Source organism: Mastomys coucha, unplaced genomic scaffold (assembly GCF_008632895.1).
Source record: "Mastomys coucha isolate ucsf_1 unplaced genomic scaffold, UCSF_Mcou_1 pScaffold15, whole genome shotgun sequence".
Lineage (NCBI taxonomy): Eukaryota > Metazoa > Chordata > Mammalia > Rodentia > Muridae > Mastomys > Mastomys coucha.
In genome coordinates, this window is record NW_022196897.1 from 116,068,339 (window position 1) to 116,083,345 (window position 15,007).

The 15,007-nt window shown below is 44.0% G+C and overlaps 1 protein-coding gene across 3 annotated transcripts in view; it reads left to right on the top strand.

Moving 5' to 3' along the window:
• The window catches only part of Ptpra (protein tyrosine phosphatase receptor type A), a 110,939-nt gene that overhangs the window by 57,168 nt on the left and 38,764 nt on the right, over window positions 1-15,007 (top strand). For all 3 annotated transcript variants that reach the window (XM_031371911.1, XM_031371913.1, XM_031371912.1), the window contains 3 exons: window positions 8,065-8,149; window positions 9,503-9,576; window positions 9,923-10,059. In XM_031371911.1, coding sequence (XP_031227771.1) covers window positions 8,065-8,149; window positions 9,503-9,576; window positions 9,923-10,059 — 296 coding nt within the window. The remainder of the gene's footprint in view (window positions 1-8,064; window positions 8,150-9,502; window positions 9,577-9,922; window positions 10,060-15,007) is intronic.

A 15,007-nucleotide genomic window follows, 5' to 3' on the forward strand; every position in this document is an offset into this window, starting at 1 on the left:
GTCTCTGCTGTCCACTGTCTGCCATGTCTCTGCTGTGCTGTCCACCATGTCTCTGCTGTCCACTGTCCGCCATGTCTCTGCTGTCCACTGTCCGCCATGTCTCTGCTGTCCACTGTCCGCCATGTCTCTTCTGTCCACTGTCTGCCATGTCTCTGCTGTCCAACATGTCTCTGCTGCCCACTGTCTCTGCTGTCCACTGCCCGCCATGTCTCTGATGTTCACCATGTCTCTGCTGCCCACCATTTCTCTGCTGTCCACTGTCCACCATGTCTCTGCTGTCCACCATGTCTCTGCTGTCCACTGCCCGCCATGTCTCTGATGTTCACCATGTCTCTGCTGTCCACCGTGTCTCTGCTGTCCACTGTCCACCATGTGTCTGCTGTGCTGTCTACTGTCTGCCATGTCTTTTCTGTCCATTGTCTGCCATGTCTCTGCTGTCCACTGTCCGCCATGTCTCTGCTGTCCACTGCCCACCATGTCTCTGCTGTCCACTGTCCACCATGTGTCTGCTGTCCACTGTCCGCCATGTCTCTGCTGTCCAACATGTCTCTGCTGCCCACTGTCTCTGCTGTCCACTGCCCGCCATGTCTCTGATGTTCATCATGTCTCTGCTGTCCACCATGTCTCTACTGTCCACTGTCCACCATGTCTCTGCTGTCTACTGCCCGCCATGTCTCTGATGTTCACCATGTCTCTTCTGTCCACCGTGTCTCTGCTGTCCACCGTGTCTCTGCTGTCCACTGTCCACCATGTGTCTGCTGTGCTGTCCACTGTCTGCCATGTCTCTGCTATCCACTGTCTGCCATGTCTCTGCTATCCACTGTCTGCCATGTCTTTTTTGTCCACTGTCTGTCATGTCTCTGCTGTCCACTGTCCACCATGTCTTTTCAGTCTACTCTCTGTCATGTCCTCTTCTGTTGTTTGTTTATTGTCCCTTAAATGTTCTCAAGTTTACCTTAAAAAAGAGTAAAAGAAACAGCATTTGATTTTATGTACATTACATATTCCACAGATTCAGTGTATTTTATGTTTTTAAATTTTACCTTTGTGTATGAGGTTTTTTTTGGCTACATGCATGTCTGTGCACCACCTCTGTATGCCTGTTACTTACAGAGGCTGTAAAAGTGCATCAGATCCCCTGGGAATGAGTCACAGGGGTTGTGAGCCCTTATGTGGGTGCTAGGAGTGGATTCAGGGTTCTCACAGCCAGGGCTCTTACCTACTGAACAATTTCTCCAGCCACTTGATGTATTTTAATCAATAATAATTGTACATTTGTCATGTCCCCATGCTAGTATTTTACTCTTTGGTCATATAGTAGGACATAATTATTTTTGTTTGTTTTCAAATTGTATTTATTTTGTATGAATATTTTACCTGCATATATATCTGTGAACCCTATGTACTCTGGAACTGGAGTTATATAGATGGTTGTGAGACATTGTCTAGGTGCTGAGAATTGAATCTGGGTCCTCTGGAAGAGCAACAAATGCTCTTACCCACTGAGCCATCTCTTCAGTCCCTAGGGTATAATTCTTATGAATTAATTAATTTCTGGCTTTTAGTCTGCTGTTACCTTTAATCATATTTGCTTCATGTAGTTTTCCCCTTAATTCATAAAATGTTGTCACTCCATGGCTTTTAGGGATTCTCAACACCCTAGTGGAAAGCCCCTACAACCCTAGATGATGTATTACTTTTCCGTTGCTGTCAATGACCAAAACAACATAAAGAGTTTATTGTAGCTTATGGCTGCAGAGGAATAAAAGTCTGTAATAGCCAGTGAAGCAGGTGTCAGGAACAAGAGGCTGTGATATCACATCTTAACCACTCACAGGAAGCAGAAAGCAAGAACAGGAAGTAAGACAAGGCTGTAAACCCAGAGGCCTCCCCAGTGATGTACTTCACCCAGCAAAGCTGCACCTCCTAAAGGTCCTGTAGCACCCCCAAACAGTGCACTAACTGGAGGCCCACATTTTAAGTAGATGATTCTGTGGGGGACATTTTTTTAAAAGATTTCTTTTTTTAAGATTTATTTATTTATGTATATGAGTACACTGTAGCTGTACAGATTGTTGTAAACCATCATGTGGTTGCACTCACTCTAGGCCCAAGGTTTATTTATTATTATATGTAAGTACATGGTAGCTGCCTTTAGACACACCAAAAAGGGTGTCACATCTCATTACTGATGATTGTGAGCCACCATGTGGTTGCTGGGAATTGAACTCAGGACCTTTAGAAGAGCAGTCAGTGCTCCTAACCGCTGAGCCATCTCTCCAGCCCCAGTATTTCTTATTCAAACCAACACAGATGCTATTTCTGTGATCTAAGCTAGGCTGAATTTCTGGGGTATGAGTATTTGTGTACATATGTCAAATTTTATATAGGATGACAATAATGTGACTGTTAAAAGAGACTGAATTGGAGACAGAGGCAGAGACAAAAGGATAAGTCATCCATTCTAAGAAATGACTATTATATTTGAATTTGGAAAATGAATACCTATTAGGGAAGTTTTTCATGACTTTTGGGTTTGGGGGTGTTAATGTAGTCCTGATGTTTTTGCCTCTATCTCCCAAGTGCTGAGATTATATATGTGTACCACCATGCCTAGTCTTTGTGTGTGTGTGTGTGTGTGTGTGTGTGTGCGTGCGTGCTTCTGTTGCTCCACTTTTTTTTTTTTTGAGACAGGGTCTCTCCCACTAACCCTAGAGCTTGCCATTTCAGTTAGACTGGCCGGCCAGCGAGGCCCTGGGGATCTGACTTAGGGTTTTACTGCTGTAAACAGACACCATGACCAAGGCAACTCTTATAAGGACAACATTTAATTGGGGCTGGCTTACAGGTTTAGAGGTTCTGTCCTTTATCATCAAGGTGGGAACACGGCAGCATTCAGGCAGCTTAGAGTTCTACATCTTCATCTGAAGGCTACTAGCAGAATACTGACTTCCAGGCAGCTAGGATGAGGATCTTAAATCCCACACCCACAGTGACACACCTACCCCAACAGGGCCACACCTTCTAATAGTGTCACTCCCTGGGACATACCATCACAGGTTCCTTGACTCTAGCCTGCATCTCAAAGTTACAGGCCTGTACTTCAATACCTGGGAATTTTTTTTTACAATGTGCTAGATATCCAAACTCAGGTCCTTACATACTTAGCCATTAACCTACTGATTGGCTTCCCAGCTCCTTAATTTTCAATTTTATCAAATCAAAATTTTTCAGATTCCTTGTTATAATTCTATTATTTAACTATATCCAGTTTTCAATGTGTAATTTGAAGGCTTATGAAGACCAAGTAAGAAGGGAATATTTGCACCAGCAAAATGGACACTCTGAGCCTTTACCCAACACCCATCTTCACTATGTCTGTACTGTGCGGTTCCCTTGCCTTTCCAGCTCTCACTTTCCTAAACTCAGCAACCAAAAGCTGAGTGAGTGGAATGACATCACTGCTCAGGCTTGCCCATTAACTAGAGAGCTTATTAGTTTTATATTGCATCATCTACTTATATCTGTTTCCTACACTTCTCCCTTAACCACCCACAATAAAGTGACGTCAGAATGACTAGTCTCAAGGTTAAAGCCAAAAGCTTTTTGAAGAAATGAGTCAATTATTTAGAAATAATTTGTATTATAACCTATGCAAATGAATTAAGGGTTTTAAGTTTTTGTGCCTAGATCTTTAGGATGCTTTAAACAAAAATGACTGGTGGACAAGTTTACTTAAATTTGAGACAGGATCTCACTATTTGACCTGCCTGGTCTGAAACTGTGTAGACCAGACTAGCCTTGAACTCCTAGAGATTGACCTGCTTCTACTTCCCAAATACTGAGATTAAAGGGCTGTGCCGCCATCCCCTGCATAGCTGGAGACAGGACTTCTGGCATTTCAGGAATCAGCCATTGTAACTTTCTTTTTAGATGTGTATATTTCATTGTATATGTATGAATGTTTTACCAACATCTATGTGTAATCACATGCATGCCTGGTGCCCCCAGAAATCAGAAGAGGGTCTCAGGTCATCTGGAATTAGATTACAGATGATTGCAAACCACCATGTAGGTTCTTGGCAATCCAACCCTGGTCTTCTGGAACAGAAACCGGTACTCTTAAATGCTGAGCTATCTCTCCAGTGCTAGATTTAACAAAAATATTGGGGGAGGGTATGGGGGATGAGGGGGCACACATGTGCCACAGTACACAGATGGTGCTCAGAGGACAACTTTCAGGAGCCAGTTCTCTCCTTCCACAAGAGGGTTTCAGATATCAAAACTTAAGCTGTCGGTTTTGCTTAGCAAGTACCTCTGCCTACTAAGCCATTTCGCCAGGCCCCAGAGCTCCAATTGAAACTTTGTAACTATTAAACCAGAATATTCTATTTCATCCTTTCTTTTTTTACTGATAACTAATTTTCTTTTGTCTCTATGAAGTACTGGTTAGCAGTTACTCTTATTCCTATCCTGTCTGTATTTGTCAGCTCTACCATTAATTGTGAAAAGTACTGTTTTCCTAATAACTTATCCATTTTACTCATTTGTTCAGACCCTTTCCTGACCTCTGTATCTTAAATGCAACCCTCCCCCACCAACCCTCCTTCCACTCTTCATTGCTCATGTTCTTCACTAAAGTAATAAGTTTCATAAAGGCAAAGGGTTTTTTGTCACTGCTGAATACTCTGGACTTATGGAGTATTAGATAAAATAATCCATGTGTATTATTGGATGATATCTGTTGGGTTTCGTTTATCATGATACTAGGGATAATCAAATTCAGGGCCCTGCACATGCAACGCAAGTTCTCCTCAAAACCTATTGAATATATCTATCAGCTATGTAACAGATTTCTACTGAGTGCCAGCTTTAACCAAACCAGAAAAGGCATGAGAGTCAGTCAGAGAAAGGTAAACGGTACCTGAATCGTATACCACAGAGAGGAATTTGTATTGCTCTTTTAAAGGAATAATAGTAATTGGTTATGTTAAGAATTGTTGGTAGGCTGGAGGGATGGCTCAGTGGTTAAGAGCACTATTTGTTCTTCCAGAGGACCCAGGTTCAATTTCCAACACCCATATGGCAGTTCACAGCCATCTGTAATTCCAGTTCCAGGGAATCCAACACCCTCACACAGGCAAAATTCCAATGCATATGAAATAAAAATAAGTAAGTCATTAAAAAATAAATATTGCCAGGCAGTGGTGGCACATGACTTTAATCCCAGCACTTGGGAGGCAGAGGCAAGCTGATCTCTGAGTTCAAGGCCACCCCAGTCTACAGAGCTAGTTCCAGGAAGGTCAATGCTACACAGAGAAACCCTGTCTCTAAAAAATAAAACAACAACTAGGGATAATTAGTTATCCAAAACTGAGTGGTCATCCCCTAGAACTGTATATATGTGTATGTAACAAGCAAGTTTTCTTTCCAATGACTGTTCCTTTAATTTGCATATAACATCATGTATAATCCCTCATTGGGTGAGTGGTTGCATCTCTCTCCCTCTTCCTATCCTCCTTTCGTTCCACTTAGGCCTTCTTCTCACCCATGCTCCACACTGTTACCTGATCGGTCCAGTTTCCTTCCTATTTGTGTCTTACTTAACCCGCTAGCAGGATTTGAATTAATTTCTCTTTCCTTGGAAGACTGCTCTTGGCTTTCTACTGAGATGACTTTCTGCTATTTGTAAGTCATTTTAGCAGAACTTTTAAACAAAGGCAGATTCTGTGGTGCCATTTCTGTGTCAGTTTCCCAGTAATATGGTTTCTCATCATATTCAGAATCAAAGCACACTCACATCCATGGCCTATAAATAAATTTTCTGTCTCCTGCCCATCTCCCATTGCAGCTTGAATAGTGCTGGCCTTTGTGATGTTTCTTGAACCTGCCAAACTCCTGAGCCATTCCGGCCTGTCATTCCTTATGTCTAGAGAGTTAGCTCTTCTTCCAGATGTCTTCGTGGTTCACTTTGCCCTGTTACTTAGCGCTCTGCTGAGGTGCAAGCTGTGAGGGGCAAGGACAGATCCCAGGAGTGCCCCTCAAATACTCTGCCGCCACCCTGCTGCTCTGCTTTCTTTCCTCTAGATCCCGTGTCCTGGCTTAAATGACATATCTGGGAGCATGTAAACTTTCTGTCCTTTTCACAATGTCCCAAACAACCCAGCAACAGTTGCTGTTCTGTAAACATATTTTAAATGAATTCTGGTAAGAAGGTAAAGCCAATGAAAATGGGACTGTTGCCATTAGGTTTGGTAATTGCCAGTTTCTGGTGCCTTTGCTGAGCGAGATTTCAGAGGAACAATAAGTAGGAGTCAGTGTGAATAGATCAGGAGATCTTGTGGTGGTGTCCTTGACCCCTCCACCTCCCTCAATTCTATCCCCCAACTTCCACAAGACTCCCCGAGCTCCACCTGATGTTTGGCTGTGGGTCTCTGCTTCTGTTTGCATCCACTGCTAGATGGGGCCTCTGAGGAGACGGCTATGCTAGGCAGCCATGCTAGGCTCCTGTCTGCAAGCATAGCAGAGTGTCATTACTGCTGTCAGGGATTGGCTCTTACGCGGGAAGTAAGGGTGGTACTGAGGGTGGGGGGCATGATCAGGATGTAAAGTGAATAAGTAAATAAGTTTTAAAATTGATCAGGAGAACCTGGAGGGAGAGAAATTGAGAAAAGTCAAGCAACAGTTGTAAGAGTTCACTGAGACAGGATAAATGGAGTAAAAAAGATAGAGGTGTGAGGTGATATCAACGAACATTGTCCAGATACCACATGGCAGGACTGGCCTTCACATAAAGGGGCTTGTAGTCACAATACAGAGAGACTCACGTGGCTTGTGGGGTTTCTAATGTAGAGTAGACATGGAGTCCTGACCTGACCTGGTCCGCTGCATGAGAAATATAGCTAGGTACTGAGCTAGGAGCTGTGGAAAGGAGGGAAGGCTTCGGCATCTATCCATGCAAGCCAGACTCGTCATGCTTGGGATCCGGGCAAAAGGCAGCTGAGGGAACAGGATATTGAAAGTGGCAGATGGGGATAGGGACACCTAGCAGCTATGATGCCTGCTGCTTAGGGTCTAGTGGTGTCTCTTACTTAATCCTATTCCCTGTGCCAGGAAGTCCCTCGGGTTTGTGAAAGTGCAGTCTTTTCCATCCCCTATTCTGATTTTCTCTAGGCAGAACTCATTGAGACTGGGAAGGAGTATAATATTGGTCCAAAATTCCTGGCCTGCCAGGATTTGTACCTCCAAATCTTTGAATCCTTTTAGATTTCTGGTTCTTTGCTGTTTTGTTTGTTTGTCTGTTGAGCTCAAATGATATAGCAACGAGGGCTGGAGAGATGGCTCAGTGGTTAAGAGCACTGACTGCTCTTCCGAAGGACCTAAGTTCAAATCCCAGCAACCACATGGTGGCTCACAACCATCCGTAATGAGATCTGACTCTCTCTCCTGGAGTGTCTTGAGAGAGCTATGGTGTACGGGCATATAATAAAATTTAAAAAAAAAATGATATAGCAATGAAAGAGTCTCTGACTTAAAAGATAAAATTTATCCCAACATAGGAAGTCATACAGTAAATAAATGTATGATATATCAGAGATAGGCAGCATCTTTCTACCCATGGCCCTAAGGTGGCCCAAGGGATTCTTTTCTCAAGTACTCTAGCACATGTACTTGTTCCTTGCTTTTTCGTGTGCATTTCTGCACCTCCCACTTCTGTCTCACATTCTGTGCTCTTGGTGTGTGTGTGTGTGTGTGTGTGTGTGTGTGTGTGTGCGCGTGTGTGTGTGTGTATGGGAGAGAGAGAGAGAGAGAGAGAGAGAGAGAGAGAGAGAGAGAGAGAGAGGAAGGGAGATTATGTATCTCACACCCTACCATCTGCAGAAATGTTTAGTTGGTGGCATCCCCTACCCTGCATCAGTAGCAGTGTATATCCTGAGCTACCCTGCATCAGTAGCAGTGTATATCCTGAGCTACCCTGCATCAGTAGCAGTGTATATCCTGAGCTCCCAACTTGAGCCCTTCATTGCACAAAAGTTTTGCCCTGTGCTTTTCTCTTGGTTTCAGATGAGACACCAATTATTGCAGTGATGGTGGCCCTGTCCTCTCTTCTAGTCATCGTGTTTATTATCATAGTTCTGTACATGCTAAGGTAAGTGTGATAATGTGACTGCGTTTGCTTAGACTATCCTGATACCCCGGTATCTCTGTAAGCCTACACAGTCCAGAAGACAGAAGCCTAAGGACATAGGGACATTGAGGGACAGTGACTTAATAATGCTTAGATTAAACTCTGCTTAGAGCCGGGTGGTGGTGGTGCACGCCTTTAATCCCAGCACTTGGGAGGCAGAGACAGGCGGATTTCTGAGTTTAAGGCCAGCCTGGTCTACAGAGTGAGTTCCAGGACAGCTAGGGCTATACAGAGAAACCCTGTCTCAAAAAACAAAACAAAAAAAAAAAAAATTCTGCTTTGAACTGGTTTCTAGAAATATAGTCTTGCTTAAGACCTCCTCTCTCTCCTTTGCTTTATTTGTCCAAACCAAGTCTCCCAGTTCTAGCTTAGCCTAAAGCCTAGAGAAGAATAGTGGTTTGGAGATGGAAAACTTCCATACCATCTTATGAGAGACAGGTGTTTCAAGATCTTCAGGTTTGTCCTTTTGAAAGAACACCCTAAAAGGCCCCTGGTAACATTATATACACCCCAAGAGCTTACTTTGTTTCTACTTGAAGTTTTGTTGCCAAACCTCTCTAGGGCCCCTGTCCTTTGTCTGCTGGTCTGGTCTTAGGGGTTAAGTATTTCTCTGGCCGACCTTTCAGAAGCTTCTAGATAATGAACAAAACAAAGAGGGAAACCTAAGAGAAGGAAGATGGTGGTTCATTTGTTCTCTTCCTACTGCAGCTCCTGCCTTGACTACCTTCTCTCAGACCCAACCTCTGTGCTCTCTTTGTTCTTTAGGAATTAAAAGAGGGGGCCAGTGTGCCCCCTAGAATTTGGCATCTGTATGTCTTCATTAAACCTGTGTTTGCTCATTCTGGAGCTCTGGGCTTCTCCCCATGACTCCTAAGTGCACTGAGGAAACACCAAGGTTTTCATTTTATGAAGTCTTTAACAGTCCCACACGTCTGCCCGTTCCATCACCCCTTTCCTCCTCACCCCCACTGTGAACACATATTTTGCCCATATTCCACCTGTTATAGTGTACATGCAAGTGTGTTATGGAGCTGAAACTATGCAGAGGAACCATGTAGGCTGGAATATACGCACACACACACACACACACACACACACATACACAGTGGACTTCAGGGTGCCAAGTATAAGGAAGACCATCCCAAGATACCCAGTCACCACAGAATGGAGCGGCCTCAGAGGTCCCTGACCTATGTCTCTTTTTTTTTTTTAAAGTTTGATCGACAGAAGAAGTTTAGACAGTCATTAGCAGGAATACAAAGACAGTGCTTTACCTCTGTGTCTAGTTTTTCATTACAAATATGTTCTCATTAGGTTTAAGAAATACAAGCAAGCTGGGAGTCATTCCAATTCTTTCCGCCTGTCAAATGGCCGCACAGAGGATGTGGGTAAGACTTGGGGAACATCTGGAGAAGAAAACCAGGAAGTGAACATTCCCCTTTATCTTTTACATTTACATATATCTCTCCATTATTTATCTCATTTGTGTGCACACACATGTGCCATGGCATGGTCAGAGGCTAACTTGCAAGAGCTGGTTCTCTCCTTCCATCATGTGGATTCTGAGAATCCAGTTGAGGCTGCCACCTCAAAGGTGGCAAGCACCTTTTACTGATAGCCATATCTCTGCCTCTTTTCCCCATCTCTTCAAAAGCATGAGACCACTAGTCTTCACAAAGGGGGCTGCATCCATCTCCAGGCCTCCTAACTGACCTTCCCTTTTGTACACCACAGAGCCCCAAAGTGTACCACTTCTGGCCAGGTCCCCAAGCACTAACAGAAAGTACCCACCACTGCCTGTGGACAAGCTGGAAGAGGAGATTAACCGGAGAATGGCTGATGACAATAAGCTCTTCAGAGAGGAGTTTAACGTGAGTTCTTTGTTATTAGCAGAGGAAGGGAGACCTAAGGTCTGGCCTTCTGAGTCATGGGATATAAAATAGATTTCTAATGGTAATGGGTGAGGATGTCACCAAGTTCATCTTGCTCCTTTTCTGTGTAATAGAAAGAAAGTTTTTAAAAAAAGGAAACTGCTTCACCTTCCTCATCTTCCCATCCATCCATGGCTGACTAGTTCATTCACTGTCGTTCTAGTGACTCATCTGTTTAATACTTACCAGTATTTACAGGTACCAAGTAATATTCTAGGTGCCAAGGATATGATACAGAGCAGAAACAAATCCCACTCCCAACTGCAAACAACTCTCCACCCACTTGGGAAACTTTACTTACAAGAACAAAACTACCTAGAAAGCCAAACAGCAATTTGAGATGCTGTCTACAGCAGGGGTCTGGAGTGTATATAGTAAGTCATAGCCGTTTGCTGTTAAAAGTAGAGGCTTCAACAGAAGGCTGAATATTAAGATTTGTGGTTTTCCTGTCTCTCAAGGAAGCAGGATGAGTATAAGCAGCAGCTGCTACTAATCCTGGTGTCAGAAGCTTCCTTGCTGTGACGTAGCTCAGTGACAGCTTGCTTACCTAGAGTGTCACAGGTCCCTGGGTTCAGTCCCTGGTACTACAGAAAAGAATGGGAGACACCTTAGCCAAGTCTAGTTTGCATCCATGTCAATCCCACTAGAGAGGCTGAGGCAAGAGGATCACAAGTTCAAGGCCAGTCTGAGCAACTTAATAAGCTGCTGTCTCAATGGAATGTGTAACTAGTGTTTGAGCACAATTTCTGTGAAGAAGTGGGAGAGTAGAGAAAGGGAAGTAAGGCCCTAGAAATAGAAAAAGCAAGTGTCAGGCATAAGAGACAGGCATATTTAGATGGTTTTAACCACAGCCTACACTCTTGTAGGGAGCTCCAGAGAGGCATCTGAGTGGTTGCTTATGGTGGGTGGGCTTCAGGGTTCCAGCTGCCCTGATGAACAGGGTCATCCTGTTCCTACCCAGTAAACTTAGCAGTGCGCTCTGCCCAACTGGGGTGGAATCGTTTCTTTAGTCTGTCTGACATGAGCAGACATTTATTCCTATCTCCCAAAGGAAAGTCCTGAAACTAGGGGAGGAGGGACAATTCTATTTGCAATATGGAGAGCAGCCTGTGGGAACCAAATGGGGGTCAAGGAATATAGCTAGTCTGTAGCACTTAAGACCAGTTCTAACTTGTATAATTATGTAATATGGTCATTGTTAAAGAAAGGAAATGGAAGACAGAACAGAGGAGGGCAGTTCCAAGACTGTTAGTGTCCCTTGGCTTTTGCATTGTATCATGTGACATCTCTGTCTTTTAGGTAGGTTCTTCTCATAACAGAAAGATGGCTATCCCAGTTCTAGAAATAATATAGAGACCCAGTCAAGTCCACCGGAAAAGGGATGACCGTTTCTGGAGACTTATTTTGCTATATGTTCCTTCTTAAAGTTCTTCCAGGTAGGGGAGAAAGGTCTGCATCTTGGTAAAGTCAGTGTGGATTATCTCTGATCTAGGCAGATAACCATATAGGGAAATTTTAAAATCCAGAAGGGATGGAGGCTGGGGGTCTGGCCCAGTCAGGCCAGGGGACCTGAGTTTAGATCCCAAGCACCCATGTGAAAAAACGGGCACTTTGGCGTAACCCCTTAACCCCAGAGCTAGGCAGACAAAGACTCTGGGCTGCTTCCTGACTGGCAGGCCGATCCTGATTGCTGAGCTCCAGGTTCAGTAAGAGATGCTATTTCAGGAGCAATAAATATGGTGGAAAATGACTGAGATCCCCATTGTCCACCGGTGGCTTCCACATGTACTCATGCACACTCAGACATCACAGCGGACAAAAAAGGGAAAGTGGTTATTGAGTGGTCATGCCGCCCACTCACAGCTGCTCTATCACTGAAGGGTTTGTATTCAAAGTCACATCTTTAGAAAAGTCACTGGCTTCAGTGCGAAGAGTTGGTAGGAAGGGGGAAAGCCTTGAAGCCCACAATCATTTACCGGGCAAGAGTTGACAGAAGAGTTTAGACCTTTGCCTTAAACTGTTGGAAAGAGAGCACCATTTAATACTCATTATTGATTAAGAACATTTAGCACGTCCCACCAGACAGCCTGACAGATGGGTCTGTGGCAGACATTGTACTGTTCTGTAATCTGAAACACCAGCTGCTTCTGGATGGTGGTGGATGGGACCCGACTGACATACTTTTATTTTTGTAAAATTAATTTTTGGGGGAAATAATATCCCCTGAGATACCATAGTAAAGCATTCTGGTAAATCCTTGGAGAGAAGTCCTAGAAACATGACACGGGGTAGGGGAAGGAGACAGACAGACAGAATAACTGTCAGCTAGCATGTTCATGAGCTCATCAGGCCAGCACTGAAGGAGCAAGGGAAATAAAGTAGCTGTGAGCAACATGTGTGAGTGCTCACCTGGAGCATAAGTAGTTCTTTATTCCTGTTTAGAGCCCGCCCTCTCATGAGAAGCGTGACAACATACTTGAAGCTTTCTTCACTGAGAGGATTTCTCCTTATAGTCATGAAAGCTGTCAGTGAAGCATGAATTCTCCCACAGTCTATGTCTGTCCAGCTTGGCTGGCATAACACGCAGAGTCATAGACACCAGAGCGGAGTTTTCCCCTTAGTCAGCTGTTGACATCAACAAGAAGTCATCGATGTTTTTGAGAGAACACATTGCTTCTAGCTATGGTGTATTTCTGCCAGGCATCCAAATTTGTAATTCACAGGTCACAAAACTAATTTATGACATGAAGCTTCTTTATATTGAGTAACTAGTTCCCACTCTAGTGCTCAGTTCTAAGCTAGGAGAGTGATCCTGTAGACAAGACCATGTGCTTTCCCCTTTGTGAGGTTTAGAGTCCCACAGAACTTGCTAGGCTATTTGCCTCAGCCTAGATCAGTTCTTTTCTGAACATTCAGTAAGTAGATTAGAGAAAGATATTCAGCATGTGTCATGTCCTTTCTCCAGGATTCAAAATAGCCAGGCAAGTATTGCTCCTTTTACTGGGGGAGCCTGATGGGGCAAGGAGCAGGAGCTCATCCTTCATGTTAGAGGAAGGAGCCTGGCCGGCCTACAACTGACCTCAGAAAACAAGGCTCAAGTCACAAGACAACCCCGGGGCTTGCTTTGTTCTGTTCTGCTTTTATGTCCAGCATACATATCTAAGATGTATAACCTCCTGCTCTTGAAGTTCTGTTAGCTTGGCATCATTAGCATGATGGTCAGGTTAATGTCCTATGAAACTATGAGACAAAATACTGGTAAACTTAGCCACAGCTAGATAGATCAGTGTTATTTATCACTGAGGCAGTTCTTTTCATGAAAATGGGAACCAGCACCCTGGTAAAGCTGTGTCCCCTGAGAGGCTCTGCCAGCACCTGACTAAGACAGATGCAGATACTCACAGCAAACTATTGGACTGACCCTGGGGACCCCAATGAAAGAGTTAGGGGAAGGATTGAAGGAGCTGAAAGTGATTGTAACCCCAAAGGAAGAACAATATCAACTCACTTGACCCCCCAGAGCTCCCAGGGACTAAACCACCAACCAAAGATGTACATGGAGGGATCCATGGCTCCAATTACATATGTAGCAGAGGATGGCCTTATCTGGCATCAGTGGGAGGGGAGGTGCTTGGTCCTGTGGAAGCTTGATGCCCTAGCATGTGGGGATGGTAGAGGAGTGAGGCAGGAGTGGGTCAGTGGAGGAGCACCCTCATAGAGTGAAGGTCCTCAAGGGGGGGGGGAGGATGGGATGGAGGATGTGCAGAGGGGAAACTGAGAAAAGGGACAACTTTTGAGATATAAATAAATAAAATAACCAGAAGAAAGAGAGAAAGAAAGAAAGAAAGAAAGAAAGAAAGAAAGAGAGAAAGAAAGAAAGAGAGAGAGAGAAAGGAAGGAAGGAAGGAAGAAAGAGTGAAAGAAAGAAAGAAAGAAAGAAAGGAAGAAAGAAAGAAAGAAAGAAAATGGGAAACAGCTCCAAATAATATGTGTAATTTAAAAAAAGCATGTACTTGTCCCATTAAACCTATATTTAGGTAGTAGCAGTTCTATATTAGGAAAAAAAGTTGCTGGGAAAGCCAGTAGTTAAGTCTGCAGCTCCGGCTGATAACTGACTGACTCGATTTATCAAAAGTCAGTATTGATTTGACTCTCTTACTTACTGTATATCCCAGGCCGTCCTGAAATTTACTATGTAGCCCAGACATGCCAGACACTGCAGATCTTCCTGCCTCAGCTTCCATATACCTTGTTAAGACAACGTGTGCTCTGTGTTAGCCTGTTTGGTATTCTCTCTCTTTATCCCTTAATTTCCCCTTCCCTCTAAGGTCGTGTTTCCCAGACTGGCCTCAAACTCTTGAGTTTTACAACAGTCTTTTATCTTAGTCACTGGGACTATAACATGCATCTGTAAAATCCAAGTTTTTTTCTCCCAGCCCCAAGCTCCCTGAATAACAACCCTGAGACTCAAATTGTACTTACAAATACCTAGGCCATAAGTTTTGTCCGTCCCTCAACCATCTCATGAATTAATATCCCATTTATTCTAATCTAAGTTCTGCCATGTGGCAGGTTACCTCTACTCTGGTTCCATGACTGTCCTCCTTCCTGTCCCCAGGTGCCCCATCCTCCTGCACCTCCTCTATCCCAGAATCCTTTCTTCCTATCAGATGTCCCACCTTCTATTTCCTGTCTCAGCTACAGGCCAATCAGCTTTAATTGTTGCATCTATACTGTACACAGGGATTTTCTCTATGTCACTGTAGCTGGATGTCCTACAAGCTTTTATGTTTTCTGTACCGCTTAAGATCTCTGCTTATGCGGGGCAGTGGTGGTGCACGCCTTTAATCCCAGCACTTGGGAGGCAGAGGCAGGTGGATTTCTGAGT